Source organism: Cibotium barometz, chromosome 4 (genome assembly GCF_041138505.1).
Source record: "Cibotium barometz isolate CiBa-2024 chromosome 4, ASM4113850v1, whole genome shotgun sequence".
NCBI classification, from domain to species: Eukaryota; Viridiplantae; Streptophyta; class Polypodiopsida; order Cyatheales; family Cibotiaceae; genus Cibotium; species Cibotium barometz.
In genome coordinates, this window is record NC_141049.1 from 41,187,670 (window position 1) to 41,207,290 (window position 19,621).

Genomic DNA, 19,621 nt, shown 5'->3' on the forward strand with positions numbered 1-19,621 from the left:
CTCTTAGAGACGTTAATATATCATTTCATTTCTCTCTCTCTCTCTCTCTCTCTCTCTCTCTCTCTCTCTCTCTCTCAGGTTGCCCATGAAGTATACCAGCTGTTGGGGACTGATTTGGAGGCTTCTATCGCGAAGAAATACTGAAGACAAGCCATTGTACGTGCTGTACCAATCCTTGTACCGGGTGTACCAGCGACTATACCTATTGTACCAGCCACTGTACTTCTTGTACCGGCTGAATGGAGAGCTGAACCTATTGTACCAGCTCTATTGCATGAAGACCCGTGGTTTTTGGAAGAGAGTCAGCACCCACAAAGAGGTTATGGATTATATTGTTGGCTCAGCATTTCTACATCCTATGTTCCGGCTTGGTTGCCTCGTGTTGGGCTGTGTTATGGCATTTGTATATGGATAATCCGGCATCTCGTGTGGCGAGAGTAAGGCCCTCAAAGCTTGTACATGATAGTATTCTCCTTGGGTAATAAAATACTCCAAGGGGGTGTCGACCCATTCCGGCCTCTATGCGGTGTCACATGTGCAAGCTCCATTTTTCAGCATTTGTGGATATTTTGTCCAGCTTTTATGTTTTGCAAAGTGATAATGGATATGTGGTAAGGCTGTGGTCATGTTTAAATGTTTTAATATGCTTTGATGGTATCGACAAGTGTGTCAAAGGCCCTAGTCCCCTGGGCATCACGAGTTACATCATCTTACTCGGCAAGGTGCTCTTTGTGGTCTTCAATTGTTATATGGCAAGTAGTTTGTGGCACAAGCTTATGCAGATGATTCCTTCTTCATGCCATGAGATGATTCTCATGATCTCCACGTTGTGATGGATGCCTTGGATCTGTTTGGTGCAGGTCTCCGAATTATTTTGCAAAAATCCAAGCTTATTCCTCTCAAGCCACAAGCTTTGCACAATGTCTTGTGGCCAGGGACTCTTGTTCCCTCTCCAATCAGCTAGTGACATTTGGGTTACCCACTTGCATGGCACATGTCGTTCAAACTCAAGGGTGATTGGGTTTTGCAAAGAATAAATGCTAAATTACAGTACTGGAAGTTGGCCACATGGCCCTTACATGTTAGACTCTGTATAGTGCAGTCCATTCTCATTGCATATATGCGGGCAGTTGGATGAGTACATGTCTGCTATACTAAAGATACTTTGGAAAACAAAGCAGAATACTAAAGGCCTCAGACTTCTACTAAAGAACAAGCTATGTATGTCAAGAAATCATGGGGGCGTCAACATTCTCGACCTTCATACTCATGTCATTGCAAGAAAAGCCACTTTGCTCACTGATTTTGCAAACAGCCTTGGGCACAGATGTTAGCAGCCATGTGCACCACTTTAAAGTCCGCCACATTTGGTGCATGGACCCCCGACTACTGGGAGGTGGTCTTTGGGCACTTCACAGGGAAAATCCCAGGTTGCCTCTTCAGCTCTATTTTTTTTTCCCGGGAAAAAGATCCTTCTATCAGTTAATCGAAAAAACAGCCACAATGGACTAGATACAACCCCATAGGGCTAGATACAAACTCACTTCATGGATAGGGCGGGAATCAAATGATCATAAGGGAAGAGACACTGTCAGAATGCACAGCGGAAATGAAGACAATTGCTGCAGAGAGCAATACACAGATGAAAGAGAGAGAGAAGCTTTTGTAACTCTGCTATATACACCAATAAAATCCTGGAAAAATACAAGGAGTGTGGGAGAAAGGGGCCATTTTATATGGTCCCTGGCTGGTGGTCGGCCAACCCAGAATCAACCGATAGCAGCTCTGGCAGCCCACGACCAGCAGATGTCCATCACAGATACAATCGACCAGTCATCTAGGGGTAGCCGACAGCCCATACATAGCTCCAAAAAAATAGGAAAAAATATGAAGAGTGAGGAAAAATGGAAAGACACTAAATACGGGCGGGCACACCCACAACAGAGGCCTTGACATAGTGTACAGACAGGAGATGACTGCTAACACCCCCTCTCAGCTTTTGGATGTGGAACCAACCCCAATGAATTGGAGTGCCAGTGGAGCATATCCTGAGGTAGAGACTTCGTGAAGAGGTCCACCGCATTGTCCTCCATCGAACAATAAAGAAGCAAGATGTCACCAGCCAAGATCTTCTCACGAACAAAGTGATATTGTATCTCTATGTGCTTGGTCCGCCGAGCATGGAAGACCGGGTTCCGAGCAATAGCGATACAGCTCTAGTTGTCGCACTGGATGACCATGGGCTTCTTCTGTGGAAAGCCAATCTCGCCAAGCAACCTCCGCAGCCACACAACCTCGGAAGCAGCACCACAAGCAGCCCGGTACTCTGCCTCTGTAGACGACAAGGCAATAGTTGGCTGCCTCTTGTTGCTGCTCCATGAAACAGCTCCTGAGCCAAGGGTAAAACTATAGCTTGATGTAGATCTCCTCGTGTCTGGATCTCCTCCCCAATCTGAGTCACTTCAACCTTGGAGTCGAATTCGTTCCTTTGTTTCACCTCGAGTGGTGTAGAAGAGTCCAAGATCCTTCGTACCCTGCAGATACTGCAAGATCCGCAATCTTGCGTCCCAATGAGACTTCAACGACGTCTGCATAAACGAGCTCAATAGCCCCACAAGAAAGCTTAAGTCCAATCTGGTGTTAAGCAACTAGATCAATGAACCAACCAGCTTCTGGTACAGAGAGGCATCAACTGACTCACAAGGATCATTAACTATAAGTTTCGTGTTTGGGTCTATCGATGACGTGATAGGCTTGCAGTTCTCCATCCCAAAGGTCTCAAGCAACTCATGGACATACCGTTGCTGAGAGACAAAGAACCCCCTCTGGGTCTGCCAGATCTCCAATCCCAAGACGAAGTGGAGTAAGCCTAAATCGGTCATCTCAAACTCCTTTGACAAGGTAGCCTTCATCACTGCAATGTGCTCCATATGACCGCCGGTGAGAATGAGGTCATCCACATAAAGGATGATCAACGTGCCATGCCGCATTCTCGAAAGAGATATAGGTTAGGATCTGCAACCGATCTCTGAAATCCAGTCCGTAGAAAGAAGGAATGGGAATGGGGATTGTAACTGGCGGCGGTGCCTGGGGGATTAGGCCCTTTGACACACTTGTTGATACCATCGATGCATATTAAAACATTTAAGCATGGCCACAGCCTTAACACATATCCATCATCACTTTGCATGAAACAAAGTTGGACAAAACATCCACAAATGCTGAAAATGGAGCTTGCACATGTGACACCGCATAGAGGCCGGAATGGGCCGACCCCCCCACCCCCTCCCCACCCTTGGAGTATTTTATTACCCAAGGAGAATAATTTCATGTACAAGCTTCGAGGGCCTTACTCTCCCCACAGAGATGCCGAATTATCCATATACAAATGCCATAACACAGCCCAACACGAGGCTACCAAGCCGGAACACAGGTTGTAGAAATGCCGAACCAACAATATAATCCATATACCTACCAACAAGGTGTCAATCCACATGATCCTTGGCATAGATAGACATGAGCCCCTTGCCAATTAGGTGTCATGTCCACATGGCCCTTGTTGTAGATGTAAGCCCCTTGCCAACCAAGCGTCATGTCCACATGACCCTTGGCGTAGAGGTAAATTTCTTGCTAAACAAGTGTCTTGTGAACATGACCCCTGGCGTTGACACAAGTCTCCTGCCAACCAGGTGTCATGTCCACTTTGCCCACCATTTCGCCTCTGCCCACCATTTCGCCTCTGGTCTGCCCAGTTCGCCTCTCTGCCCACCAGTTCGCCATTTCGCCTCTGCCCACCATTCCACCTCTGGTCTGCCCAGTTCACCTCTGCCCGCCAGTTCGCCATTTCGCCTCTCTGCCCATCAGTTCGCCTTAGGTTTGGCCCCCTTTCCCCACCCACCCTTGCTCAGGCCCCCAAGGCAGCAACATAACTCTCTCTCTCTCTCTCTCTCTCCTCCCTGCCTGTGGGAAGGACTGCAGAGTGATTTGGAGGAATGGCCCCGAGTCTCCAAGAGAAACTCGAGGCCCTCGAGATGGCAATGAAGACACTAATCAAGGAGAACAAGAAGACATCCGATTCCAACCTCAATGAGGTGGAAAACAAACTACACAGGCACATCATAGCTCTCGAAGCACGGATCACGAACCTCGAACAAGAGAACACGGCACTCGAGGAGGAGGTGAGTGCATTGAAAGTGGAAATGGTAGCCATCAAGAATGCTGAGAAGGAAGAAGGGGAGATCAATGACAACACTCTCACGGCCATCAAAGAAGAGATCTCCAAGGAGATCACAAAGGACATGGAGGGAAAGCTCGAAGTCAAGCAGTCAGGATGGGTCGAGGTGGTGAAGAAGAACATCCGTAAAGAAGTGAGGGAGGAGACTCAAAGGGAAGAAAACCAAATCATTCACACCACCATTGAGGAGGAGAAGATGAGGCATGCCCGCCGCCTCAACATTCGAGTCACAGGTATAGCCGAGACACCCGACTCCACTCCCGAGAAAGATGGACAGCTTCTATGCATGAAGCTCGGCTACAAGGAAGAGCACCCTCTCCCCTTCACCAAAGCATGGAGAGCCGGGAAAGACTCAACACGCAAGCGAGCCCTCATCCTACAGTTTGCAAGAGAGACGGAGAGGGTCACCTTCATGAGGAAGAGGGTCATACTACGTGGTTTAGAGGGAGCTCCTATTTTCTTGGATGATGATCTCACGAGGATGCAGCTTGAGCATAGGAGAACTTGCATGCCACGAGTCTTACACGCGAGGAGAGAAGGCAAGAAGGCCTTCTATCGAGATGGTCGGGTCATCATTGATGGCCGGCCCATGGATTAGCGGTTTGGGGCCTATGGGACACAGACCAGGCCACTGACAGAGATACACATAGCAGTATGGAATTGTAATGGTTCACTATGGGTGCAGCCTGGACGACTGGAGCATGTTATGGTGGGGAGAGACATCATACTTCTGACAGAGACACATCAGAGCCCAGAGAGAGGGCTACTTCGAGTAGAGGGATTCCAGTGGGAGTCAGCATACAGGAGGACCACACGCCAGGGTACCTCGAGAGGGTCGGGGGGAGTAGCAGTCCTATTCAGACGGGAGCTACAGGGGAGACTGAGAGTGGTAGCACAGGATCCAGAGGCTAGATACATGTGGATCAACTTACAGCTCTCACAGGACAGGGTTATATACATAGCTCTATGTTACTTTTCTCCATCAGGATCCTCCTATGTCATTACAGAGGACATGCCACAGGAGGAGGAGACAGGAGCCTCGCCATACACTTGTCTGTCAGAGGAGATTATGCATTATTCTACACTAGGGGAAGTATTTCTTACGGGCGACTTCAATGCCCACACACAGAGCAGACAGTGTGAGGTGTACGACTATGATGACATGGAGATCCTCCACCGTGTGGATCCAGAGGAGATAGGGGCTAGTCGGGCATCAGAGGACAATGGACCAGACAGAGGACATTATGGGGACCACTTACTAGAGTTGGGAGCCAGGCATCGTCTCGTTATTTATAACGGGATGCTACAGTGGCCAGGATCAGGAGGGCTGACATGCTTCCCACATGGGGGTCATACACGGACCGGAAGCGCGGTGGTAGACTACATTATGGGGTCTTTGGAGGCACCTCATTCTCCATTCCACCTCGTCCTATTGGGGCAGATCATACATACATGGCATTTTCACTAGCCGGATCACCAGTATCACCAGCCCCCCACATACCAACGCCACACACTACCATCTACTTCACACATGACATGGCAGACATATACACTGCCAGAGTAGAGGATGGGCTCCTACTCATGGATCCCCTGGCATCTATGGATACCATTACAGCCCAGCTCGCATCACTCCTACACACGGCTGCATTACAGAGCTTCCCACATCGTGTACACTCAGGAGAGCCTGCGAGACCTGGGACTATGCCCCAGAACAGATGGTATGATGACGAGTGCAGAGCTCTATACGCACGGCTCCGCATACAGAGAGCCTTGGGAGCCATCACAGAGCAGGAGTCGAGGAGAGAGATGAGGAGACTTACTCGCCGCAAAAGGCGGGCCTTCGCAGAGATACAGGAGCTAGAGATCTTTCATTTCTTCATGAGTAGAGATAGCCCTGTCTCATGGCGGCACTTCAGAGAGCCCCGGACCCCGACACCTATTGCAGACCCACAGACATGGCACACATATGCAGAGGGTCTATACCATGCCCCACAGCAGCCACCTATACCTCAGCCACAGGAGCCTCGACCTACCACAGCTAGCTTCTTTACCCACTCGATGGTACAGGAAGCTATCCGCCGCCTACAGCATGGACGGGCCGCCGACCATATGGGCCTGCAGGGTGAGCGTCTCATATATAGCTCCTTTTCTTGCACACCTGTTTAACAGGGCACTAGCAGAGGGTTTGCCTGCGGAGTGGACGATGCACACCATTGTGCCGATTCACAAAACAGGGGATATGCTCGATCCAAGCAACTACAGGACGGTTATGGTTGGCCACGTGCTGGCCAAACTCTATGGTGCAGTGCTGGAGCAAGAGCTTAGCTTATATGCTGAGCGAGCAGGTTTACGCTCATCAGGGCAGGCAGGCTTCAGGAGAGCTTTCTCTACCACTGACCATGTATTCACTTTGAGATGTATGATTGATCAGGCCAGAGTGAGGAAGAGAAAGCTCTATTGCTGCTTTGTGGATTTTCGCAAGGCATTTGACACAGTACCACGAGAGAGGCTCTTTCAGCGCCTGCAGTCTCTTGGCATACCAGCAGATATGACATGGGACATCTATGCATTATATGAGCAGGTTTTTGGGCGAGTCAGATGTCCAGGAGGTATGTCCGAGACTATTGCTAGCACCATTGGTGTGAAGCAAGGATGCCCACTTTCCCCCATGCTATTTGGGTTATACATTGATGAGGTGGCTGACTTCATTAAGCGGGGAGGCGGAGATGGAGTTGATTTAGCAGGTACCTCAGTACATATTATGCTCTATGCTGATGATATTGTATTAGTGTCTGAGTCCCCAGGTGGTCTACAGCAGCATCTACATGCACTCGATGATTTCTGCACACAGAGGGGTCTTACTGTGAACCTTGGGAAAACCAAGGTTATGGTCTTTCATACATCGAGACATGGCAGGAGTCAGTTGACATTCACTCTCGCAGGATGCCAGGTGGAGGTGGTGACATCATACGTGTACCTAGGGGTTACCTTCTCTGCAGCAGCCACACGCTTTACCATGGGTTCAGCAGCCAGAGCTAGATTGACACGGGGATATGCAGCATTGGCTATGCTAGAGAGACAGTGCCACCAGGCGCATTTTCAGGAGCCCCGGACGAAGGGGTGGCTATTTGACACATTAGTCACACCGGCATTGATGTATGGAGCAGCAGTATGGGCGCCAGGCCTTGCTACCCATTGGTGGACACAGATAGAGAGACCACAGGCCCTCATGATGGCACGCATGATACGCAGCAAACCGTCAGTACCTCATGACATTATTCGAGCAGAGTTTGCTGCGCCTCCTATGATGGTAGAGGCCATATTCCAGACTATATGCCTGCTAGACAGATTCAGAGAGATGCCACAAGACAGATTGTCATACAGAGCTTTTGAGGCATCTAGACAACTGGCTGAGGCAGGAGACAGAGGATCATGGTATGCACAGGTCACACATTGGTTCTCACAGCATGGCCTAGACATGGATCATCTACCACCATTCCAGTATGACAGGGATGCACCACACATCCGTCTCTCATAGTGAGAGGAACAGAGTATTGAGACAGGATCTATGGCAGCTCTATACACGAGAGACATGGATATCGCCTACACAGCCTCTTCCACCGAAGATGCTATACTACAGAGATCACTTCATGAGTATCACTGATGATGGATTTATAGAGAGGCCTAGATACATGGAGGGCTTTTTACCACACACGGCTCTCGAGTGGCTATTGGTCAGCTCAGAGTTTCATCACACCGATTGGAGATTGAGACTGGCAGAGCAGCACGTATCCCCCGAGAGGAGAGGGTATGCAGATTGTGCAGAGAGGAGGTGGAGAGTGAGGAGCATTATGTATGCAGATGCAGAGCATATACAGCCATCAGAGAGAGATATCCCATTTTATTCAGAGAGCCACATTCCCTACGCCAGATCTTTGAGGCAGCAGACCAGCGCATACTGGGGAGATACATTCTAGACGTACAGCGCCACAGAGAGACATTATTACAGGCTCAGACAGCTCCAGAGGGGGGGCGACAGACACAGATTACTACATTTTTTCAGAGATCCATACCCCTCCCTGCCCCTACACGGCAGGGAATTACTCTCCAGAGAGCAGAGACACTTAGAGCCCGCAGGAGACAGAGGACACCTGGCTTTCGGACACCACGCCTATACCAGAGAGAGATGACAGAGATCAGAGCTCAGTTTCACAGAGAGGGTGCGGAGCGACTGGCTCGCTTCAGAGCACACCTAGGCATGTTCTTCAGGGAGCTGTGGACACCCCCTTCACTGATGTATACCATTTTATACCCCCAGTATGGTACAGGATGGAGCTAGCTAGGTTGCATATCATGATTGTCTACTCCATGCATATAGCTTTGCATTCTCCTAGTAGTAGAGCTCCATCCCCTGCACACCCAGATTCAGCTTTTTCATTCAGTACTTTTTCATTTTGTTGGGATGACAGAGGATACCTCATACAGGTACTCCGATTTGTCTCATAGGCCGAGTTCGGTCTTTTGGAAGACGTTAATAAAATCTTTCTTTCTTTCTTTCTTTCTAGCACTTGCACTCCGTGTTGGTACTTTGACCACATAGCTCGGAAGAGAGGTGGACTTAAGTGTGTAACATAAGATAAGAGTTACTCATAGGCACAGGTATCCTGGTTTTCCATTAACATTTTTGCTACACATAGTTTATAGGCATTTTGGGCACCAATAGTTTTACAGGCGTTTCAGCCACCAATAGAAATCCATAGAAAGATCCTTGATCCATGAGTTGTCATGTGCTCCATGAATACATCCCAGTGAAGGGAGCCATAAATCCATATGATAATCATATATACCATAGATACGAGGCTTCTCAACCATTGATAATGTTTCCCTCAATCTCAAGGCAAACAATTTACCCTTCTCATTGTATACACATACAATGGTAAGCACTTATCCAAAATGCATATTTGCTAAACACAAAACAAATAACAATGGAAAAGTACTTATCTCTTGTTGGTCAAGTTCATCATGAGTGCGGAAGAGATTGCTATGGGCTTCGTGAATAGAATAACCAAATACTAATAAATTGGTCCAAGCACAAGAGCGAAGTCTATGCTTCCAAAATAGATTACACAAACTCATATATCCATAAGCCAAACATTCTACTCTTGTTGCTCATGATGCATGCCTGCTTCCATAAGTGGATAGGCTCGTAGTGTTTAACTACACCAATAGCCAGTGTTTATACCCCCACCAACTAGTGGAGATCAGTTGTCGGTGTCAACCTAGCACGCCCGCGATGTGAAAGAGCTTCATAGAGTCTACTATTACTTCTGGGAGTGCAAGGATGTAACATGCAACTGGTATGATCATGTAATGCACAACAAGACCACCTTTATACCTTTATTTTAGTGAGCATGAAGCAATCCTTTTTTATCTTTATTCATAGGAATACTAAAGAGAGAGAATGCAAAGACGACATCAAATTGGGTCCCAATCTACCCACTCAAGGGCTCCCTCCCCAAGTAGGAGTATTTTCTTTATTACTTTGGAGAACTTTTGTTACAATGCAGAAAACTTACTGAAGATGATTGACAAAGGAATGCCAAACATAAGGACGATGTAGACCAAATGTTCGCTGAACCATCAAATGGGTTGAACACAACTGTGCAACGGCTTCTGAAAGCCTTATGCACACCCAGATCTGATGAGGGAGATGCACTATTGAAGGCTGAATGCTGAAGAGAACTTTGTGCTGCATTGGGACTGAAGGACAAGAGTGCTTGGTTGGGATAGATGCATGCCTCTGCACTTTTCTACTGCTAAATACTTTGAAGAATAAGATGATTTTAGGCAATGGCTGAGGGCTGCTTATATTTTTCTGCTGGTCAATCCATGCAAATTGCTGTCGGCCTGTTTATAAGTGCTGACAACTTGCTGTTTTAGCATTAAATGCTGTCAACAACCATCATTGCTTTCACACGTGTGATGTGCCTGCACCAACTATTGGCTGATTGCTGCCCAGGCCAGCCAACTGGCTGTCCAGCACCTGGAGGGTTGATTGGATTGGCTATTAGCCCCTTTGTATGCCCTCTCTGTGTGGCCTATGGCAGCCCACAAGGAAAAGGTTAATAGGCTGTCCCCCAAGGGTTGCCTAGAGCCTTAATTCCTCTGCTAAACCCAAATGCTTCTAAATGCATGCTATGTTAGGGTGACTTATATGCTTGATTGTTCTCCAAGTGGGTTAAGTGATAAACTCAGACACCTAAGGCATGGAATGACCTACGTAGCTCGTGCTTGACATGTCCTCGGACTAGGGCTCACAATGGGGTCATGGCATACGACAAATATTCCTAAAAAAGGACTACTAAGCCTCAAGCTACACTCTATGAGTGTATCTACTCTCTCTAGTCTCTCTCCCTCAAGCTTCTTCTAACTTAGTAACTTCCAACTTCCAAGCCTCTCATACAAGTCTCTACTCTCTACTATCTAGACTCTCTCTCTCTCTCTCTCTCTCTCATAGGCCGAGTTCGGTCTTTTGGAAGACGTTAATAAAATCTTTCTTTCTTTCTTTCTTTCTCTCTCTCTCTCCCTCAAGCCTCTTGAGTCTTCCAACTTCCAAGCCTCTAGGACGCCAGGTGGAGGTGGTGACATCATACGTGTACCTAGGGGTTACCTTCTCTGCAGCAGCCACACGCTTCACCATGGGTTCAGCAGTCAGAGCTAGATTGACACGGGGATATGCAGCATTGGCTATGCTAGAGAGACAGTGCCACCAGGCGCATTTTCAGGAGCCTCGGACGAAGGGTGGCTATTTGACACATTAGTCACACCGGCATTGATGTATGGAGCAGCGGTATGGGCTCCAGGCCTTGCTACCCATTGGTGGACATAGATAGAGAGACCACAGGCCCTCATGATGGCACGCGTGATACGCAACAAACCGTCAGTATCTCATGACATTATCCGAGCAGAGTTTGCTGCGTCTCATATGATGGTAGAGGCCATATTCCAGACTATATGCCTGCTAGACAGATTCAGAGAGATGCCACAAGACAGATTGTCATACAGAGCTTTTGAGGCATCTAGACAACTGGCTGAGGCAGGAGACAGAGGATCATGGTATGCACAGGTCACACATTGGTTCTCACAGCATGGCCTAGACATGGATCATCTACCACCATTCCAGTATGACATGGATCATCTACCACCATTCCAGTATGACATGGATGCACCACATATCCATCTCTCTCATAGTGAGAGGAACAGAGTATTGAGACAGGATCTATGGCAGCTCTATACACGAGAAACATGGATATCGCCTACACAGCCTCTTCCACCGAAGATGCTATACTACAGAGATCACTTCATGAGTATCACTGATGATGGATTTATAGAGAGGCCTAGATACATGGAGGGCTTTTTGCCACACGGCTCCCGAGTGGCTATTGGTCAGCTTAGAGTTTTATCACACCAATTGGAGATTGAGACTGGCAGAGCAGCACGGATCCCCCGAGAGGAGAGGGTATGCAGATTGTGCAGAGAGGAGGTGGAGAGTGAGGAGCATTATGTATGCAGATGCAGAGCATATACAGCCATCAGAGAGAGATATCCCATTTTATTCAGAGAGCCACATTCCCTACGCCAGATCTTTGAGGCAACAGACCAGCGCATACTGGGGAGATTCATTCTAGACATACAACGCCACAGAGAGACATCATTACAGGCTCAGACAGCTCCAGAGGGGGGATGATAGACACAGATTACTACATTTTTTCAGAGATCCATCCCACTCCCAGCCCCTACACGGTAGGGAATTACTCTCCAGAGAGCAGAGACACTCAGAGTCCGCAGGAGACAGAGGACACCTGGCTTTCAGACACCACGCCTATACCAGAGAGAGATGACAGAGATCAGAGCTCAGTTTCACAGAGAGGGTGCGGAGCGATTGGCTCGCTTCAGAGCACACCTAGGCATGTTCTTCAGGGAGCTGTGGACACCCCCTTTCATTGATGTATACCATTTTATACCCCTAGTATGGTACACGATGGAGCTAGCTAGGTTGCATATCATGATTGTATACTCCATGCATATAGCTTTGCATTCTCCTAGTAGTAGAGCTCCATCCCCTTCACCACTCACTGTACTTATTGCACACCCAGATTCAGCTTTTTAGTTCAGTACTTTTTCATTTTGTTGGGATGACAGAGGATACCCCATACAGGTACACCGATTTGTCTCATAGGCCGAGTTCGGTCTTTTGGAAGACGTTAATAAAATCTTTCTTTCTTTCTCTCTCTCTCTCTCTCTCTCTCTCTCTCTCTCTCTCTCATTGCTCAAGGCTCAAGCCATCTTCAACCATAGCATCCTCCTCAACCGTCAATGCCTTCACTCTTTGATTGGCGTATTTTGTTAATATGACTCAAAAGCTTACCATTTTAGTGTAAATTTGTGCTCATTTTGATGTACTTCCAAAGTAGAATAAGTGTGGAGTAAAAAAACTTTTTTAAAAAAGTATTTTTTGAGTGCGTTCCCTCCCTCGTCCCCGTTCCCCGTTACCGTCCCCCGTCCCTTGTGACTATGACCTCAGTGCATGGGTGCATGTGACATATCCTCTTGCTTAGCTTGGTCGTAGTTGCAAGGCCTCGAAGTAGTCTGCCAATGTGTGTGGGAACGCTTGGAAGAATTCCTTGTCTAGCCAAACGGCTTTGTGAATGCCTTGGTCTTTGAACGTGGTGTAGAATTGTCTAAGTCTTCCACGGGAACCATGCTTCCACTTATGGAGGAGAATCTGTTCATGCTCGATGATTTTTTATTTGTCGACCACTTCAGGTTGCTGCTCATTTGGATCCTCTTGTAAGGATGGTCCAACATACGGCTTTAACCATGAGATGTAGAAGACATTATGCATAGTCCAACTATTTGGCAACTTCAATCTCATGGAGACATCACTGAGCTTCTTTACAATGAGAAACATGCCAAAGCTTTAGAAAGATAGCTTGGGACAACGCTTGTCCACTTGCTTGAACCGTTTCTTCATGATTCCGAGAAATATCAAATCTCCCTTCTTGTAGTTGACATCTAGTCTAGACTTGTTGGCTTGCCTGTGCATGCTTCGTGTGCTTTGGTTAGGTGCTTCTTCACGGACTCAATAATCTCTGAGAATGTTCATGTGGTCTTGTTAGCCTCCAATGATGGGAACACCATTCTCGTAAGAAGAGACGAGAAATGGCGACCATTTGTTGCCTCATATGGAGTCTTGCTAGAGGAATGAGTATCATTGAGGATTGCATGCACCAAAGGAAGATATTGTTCCCATTTTGACTACTTGTCATGGCAATACGATTTGAGAATGTTAGGTGAGTTGATTGTTTATCTCTTTATGACCATCTATCTGTGGGATGAAATGCACTATACAACTGTAACTCAGTCCCAAAGTCCTCAAATAATGCTCTCCAAAATTGGGAATTAAACTTGGGATCTCTATCTAAAGTAATTGTTCGTGGTAAACCACAAACTGGGTACCAAAGCAAGCGAGCAATATCTTCTACTATGGCGGTCTGCTTGCACGGAATGAGCATGCAAAACTTATTGAAGTCAATAATGGTCAAACACTATATTTGCGGTTGCCATAGCTGCTGGAAGAGGACCGATGAAGTCCATGCTGATGTCCTAAAAAGGTCCCTTGGTAATAGGAAAAGGTTGTAGAAATCCGGTTCACTTTTTGGCAAATTTGGCATGCCTAGACATCTCTTCTCATCTTTGGCCAATAGAATAACTGCTCCAACTTCTCCAGGGTAATGTGGTACCTTGATGACCCCCAACAAGAGAATCATGGGCATCATGAAGAAGTGCTTGTCTTTTCCTCCTTGTAGAATAGCTAGTCATCTACAATTATATAATGACCTTTAACTAAGAGCCAAAATGTATGGAGTCCCCAATTCTACCGAATCCACATGCTGTGCCTTCATACTATCCAAATCTTTTCCTTGAATTTCTAGCACAGTCGACCCCTATAATGTCTGGTGGACTTCTGACTAAGAGCATGGGCAGCAACATGGCTATTCTTGCCAAGGACATATTCAATCATCAATGCAAATTGTTGGAAGATTTGAGTCCACGTGGCTTGCCTATCACTCCATTGGGCACTAGGCATGGTTTTCAACCATTTAAGTGCCTGATGATCAACCTTCACCTCTCGTAAAGGAAAGGTTTCCAATGCTTGAAAGCTGTGATCACCCCTAAAACTCTGTTATACACCGAATAATTCTTCTCGTCGCATTTAACTTGCAATTGTAATAAGCCATTGGTTTGTCCTCTTGCTATAAAACCGCGCCGCGATGGCAAGGTTGCTAGCATCAGTGATAACCTCAAATGGGTCGTTCCACGATGCCAGCTTGAGAAGTGGTGCTTTTGAGGCCACTTTCTGTAATGCATGGAAGGCCTCAAGAGCCTTACCCATAACAGACACTTTTCGGCGACGCGTCTTCATGCCCTTGAGTAGAAACTGTAAGAGGTATTGCAAGGTCGGAAAATTTGTCCATGTGGGTGTTATAGACCTGGTAAAGACCCACAAACAATCTGATTTCTTGAGCAGTCTTGGGTACATCCCAATCTAGTATAGCTTTTACCTTGTTTGGGATAGGAGAACTTACTGGATGGCTTTGTCCCGGGGACCAACTCAATGTGATGATCCTCGGGACAAATGGGTGGGAGCTTGGGTGGGAGGTCATCTCTCAACATGATGTTTTGAAACTTTGGAAGGATACCAACCAACTTTTTTTCTAAGGGCGGGGTTGGTTGAACAACAGATTGTTGGGTGCGAACATTAATCAATGCTCACTCAGCTCCTTTTCTGAGAGCTTGCTGAGTGGGACTCCTGGAATGCTCCTGTCCCTGTGATTTATAATGTGCTCATGTAAACCGTCGACAATTGTGAAGGTGTCCTACCACCAATCAGGAATGTGTTCATGCTCTCAGAACCACTAGATGCTGAGAAGTAGAGTTATATTTATGTTGTCTACAGAAGACGCTAGGGTTAACTTACATTTGTAGCAATGGCCAAAGCTTTGCGGAAGCGTTTCTTCTTTTGTTGCGTCTTCGTGGACACTTTCTTCTACAGGAGTCCCTTCATGGACACTTTCTTCTATAGTGATGCCTTCTTTGAAGCTTCTTTCTTCTTCTCTTGACATGGTGAATGGCTGGGTGGTTTTTCCCGACCTCATTTTTACCAATCACGGACTTGCACTCAGTTTATGTAGTGAAGTCGGGTCACAACTAGAAGCTCTGTTACCAATGTGATATGCAATTGGTATGATCGTGTAATGCACATCAAGACCTTCTTTATACCCTTTTTTTAAAAACTGGCCTTAGGCCCAAGAGCCTCCTATAGTTACCGATTTTTCACCGCCCATACGTAGGTGCCCGCCCGTGTAGGGCTGACCGACTAGTATTATCCCCTTTATATGCCCTCTTTGTGTAGCCTATGGCGGCCCATAAGGCAAAGGCACATAGGTTGGCCCCCAAAGGCTGGCCTAGAGCCTTAATCCCTCTGCTAAACCTAAATGCTTCTAAATGCATGCTATGCTAGGTTGACTTATATACTTGATTATTCTCCAAGTGGGTTAAGTGATAGACTTTGATACATAGGCTTGTAATGACCTACGTAGCTCATGCTTGACATGTCCCTAGACTAGGGCTCACAATAGGGTCACAACATACGGCAAATATTCCTAAAAAGGTACTACTTCTGTACAAGTATGGCATTGATGATGAGCCAATGTGTTACACTTCACCTCAGTGCATGGGTGCATGTGACATTCCATCCTACTTAGCTTGGTGGTAGTTGCATTGTCTCCAAGGAGTCCGCCAATATTTATGGGTACTCTTGGAAGAATTCCTCGTCTAGCCAAATGGCTTCATGAGTGCCTTGGTCTTTGAACTTGGTGTAGAACTATCGGAGCCTTCGATCGGAACCATGCTCTAGTGGACTCAATGTACAGATGGTGGACGATACCCATAGCTGGCCAATGACAATCCGCATGTTACAAGCATGGGGGTAGCTTGTAGAAGGCTCTGTAGATCCACTGGGCGTGGGAAGGTGGCTCTGTGCCTCTCCAAGATCTCATCAAGTTGGGGATGATGTCTGTGGTGTTGGCGAGGTCCAGAGAGTTTGGGACGTCGGGCTTGCTGTAGTTCGTGGCCCGATCTAGAGTCACACGAGAGTGGGGGTCTGGTGGATGGTCGGACACTCCAGAATGTGTTTCTCAATGAGGCTGTGGGTATGTCATCCATGGCTGGTGTGGCATCCTCTTGTGGTCAAAAGAACTAAGTGATGGTCTCTTGGGGCCGAGGTGGATGTCTCCCACGAGGTCTCAGCTCTCTAATCAGTGAGTCTCTATGGCGATAAAGTCCTGGATGATGGTCCAAACCCTGCTCTGAAGAGAGTGGAACCCCCCCTTGGATCTCATAATATACAATGCACCTACATATGAAGTGCTCCTCTGACTCGACATCCCTCTGGCATATAGTGCATATCCTCTCCTCACAAGGTATCTCCATGGCTCTCCCCATCTCTATCCTTAGGCGGTGCGATGACACCCGCAACTGGCCCAGTGCAATCCGCATAGCATGTGACATGTATATGTCAAGATATCTGGCCCTCAGTATGAAACCCTCTGTAAGCCTCATGAAAGTATCCGTGTAGTACTGCCGTTTGTGTGAGAGTGGCTCGTGTTGTGATCTAGGTATCCTGTATGTTTAGTCCCAATAAATCATATCTGATCACCCGATTTCTGTCATCCTGAGACAGCTGATGAATGGGGAGTCCAGGTCATACTGGGCGATCCATCCTGAGTCCCTGCCTCGTAATAATGTCATGTCTGTATGAAGCCGGGTCAAATCTAGGTGGACGATGCAGTTGCGAGAGAACAAGAAAGGGGGACTCTGTGCTAAACTCAAAGGGGTAGGTGGTTCCTTTTTTTTTGGGAAGTAAATCTTGATGCAACCTTTCTAGCATAGTAAATGTTGAAGTGCAGCATATCCTCTTGCTAGCCATGACTGGACAGCCAGACACGTGGTAAAGAGTGTTCCAGTCAGGGAGATCTCCTAGTATTACACATATGATCTGATTACCTCAACAATGTCACTTCTGTCTGTATGTGAAAGATTGTCTTGATGCCAGTTGATAAGAGGTGTTAAAGAGCTCAATCTTGGTTTTACCAAGATTCACTGTGAGGTCCTCATGACAAAATGCCTGCCATGCATCCAAGTGTCGTTGCAATCCCTTGACTGAGTCCAAGATGAGGACACTAGGTCATCTGCATACAAGAGGATGGGTATTATAGTCTGGCCTAAGTGCTTCATATCCAGTGAATGAAGCACAAGATCTCATCAATGTTGAGTCCAAAAATTGTTGGAGATAGTGGGCAGCTCTGTTTGACCCCAATCGTGCTACTAATCTCTCCTGAAAGCCCCCTTTATGCCCTGACCGTGCCAGTTAGAGACTCATGTAATATCATCGCTCCCTCTAACTGTGATGGAAAATGGGGCTCCTGTTAGCGGCTGAGTCGTCGTGCTCTTGGGAGGGAGTCGTCTACAAAACAACAAGAGACCTGTTGCTGGTGAGCACTAGCATCCTCAATCATGGTCCCAATGGTGAAGATATGGTCTAATGTCACATTGTCAAGTAGTTCCTCCTGAAGCCCGCCTGGCATGTTGATCTCTATCCTTGTCAGTGATTGTTTGGTAGTTGTTTAGGTCCATGGGCTCTCCTACTTTATGGATGGGAACAATGGTGTGTGCGCTCCAAGAGGGGGAAAGCCTTCATACAAGGGTCTGCTGAAGATGTGCACAAGGATAGGAACCAAGATGGTGGATCCATGTGTGAAATGCTCCATGTGGATATTCTCATGTTCCTTGGCTCTACCATCATGCGGCTTCAAGAAGGCCTTGGTGGCATTGCTCATGGTAAATAGATTGGCGGAAATAGGGCTGGGGATGTGAGAATAGATATGATTCAATGTGTGGTTCCTTGCATGCCAGTGGTCAAATGTCACACTCAGCAGCTAATTGCATAAAAGAAGCTAAGGTCAACTATGGTAGTCTTTCCATGGTATCCTTCCATGCCCTCCACTCTCTCCCATGTGATGACTCCTCTGAATGTATGCAACCAACTGAAATGATGCATGTATGTGCTGCAAACTCTGCTGTGCAATAGAGGGCTTATTGCGGATAAGGGTTGAGAGCATCATTATCTGTACTCTCTCTCTGACTCTACTCCAATTGGGGGATAGAATACAACTCCATGTATGTGTATGCTCTAACAATCTCCACTAGCTCTCCATAAATCTGTCCTGACAAACTTTTGAAAGGCATCTAAGTGCTGTTGCAGCACACACACACACACACACACACACACACACACAGAGAGAGAGAGAGAGAGAGAGAGAGAGAGAGAGATTTTATTTGATTTACAGGTATCTGGCCTTCTCAAGGATTCTGGTTATTCCAAAGAAATGGTCTACAAGTTTTAAATTAAGTGGTTATATAAGGGAGAAGATGTGGTGGGTGGACGGCATTGCATAAACTAGGAGAGATTCTGCGGACATGTTAATTCGTGAGAGTGCATGGTATCCAGCTTGAAGGAAAATGAGCTTATGCTTTAAAAAAACATTTTTGAGGGTTGGTGAGGAGTGAATTTTTATACACAATGTTGAAATAAAAAAATGCTCCCGCTCCCAAAGCCTCCTACCTCTTCAAGACTCACTCCCTCTCTTTATTATGAATTGCATTTATGTACTTTGTGAAATCTTGGGAAAACATAATTTCAATCATATTGCAACCTCTAAACAGAGTCTTCTTTGCAGGCTTTGATGGTGGTGTAGCTTTATAGATTGTGCTATAAATTAGAAGTATCTAGATAATTAATCATTTCCACCCCTCCCCGGAATTAAATATCTAAGATTAACATTCTTTCAACTATTTGATCTTGGTGCATCCCAACTGATTCATGTCTGTTAACATCTCTGGAAATCATTACCAGAGTGTCTGTAGCATTGAGGAACTTGGTGTCTTACATTTGAGTCGATGAGGAGGTACTTATCAATATCTTCTGACTCGACAAAATTTTCAAGATTTTGTGCAATAATTGTGAGGCAGTAGTCTTCCCTAGCATTGAGGAACTTGGTGTCTAACATTTGAGTCGATGAGGAGGTACTTATCAATATCTTCTGACTCGACAAAATTTTCAAGATTTTGTGCAATAATTGTGAGGCAGTATTTGATAAAAACACATATTGGGAATTACCAATAGTGAAGGTGGGAAGCGTTGGCATTGGAAGGTCGGAATCCTCTGCCACGTTGCTCTCCTCCTCTAGCATGACCAATGTTTCT

General features: G+C 46.6%; 1 protein-coding gene across 1 annotated transcript in view; it reads left to right on the plus strand.

The window, feature by feature from the left end:
* LOC147639265 (FAD/NAD(P)-binding oxidoreductase) overlaps positions 1-19,072 on the plus strand; it is a 79,564-nt gene extending 60,492 nt beyond the window's left edge. The window contains exon 13 of the mRNA XM_086789090.1: positions 18,706-19,072. Within this exon, the coding sequence (XP_086645216.1) occupies positions 18,706-18,762 (57 nt within the window). The 3' untranslated portion in view covers positions 18,763-19,072. The remainder of the gene's footprint in view (positions 1-18,705) is intronic.
* The last annotated feature ends 549 nt before the right edge of the window (positions 19,073-19,621 follow it).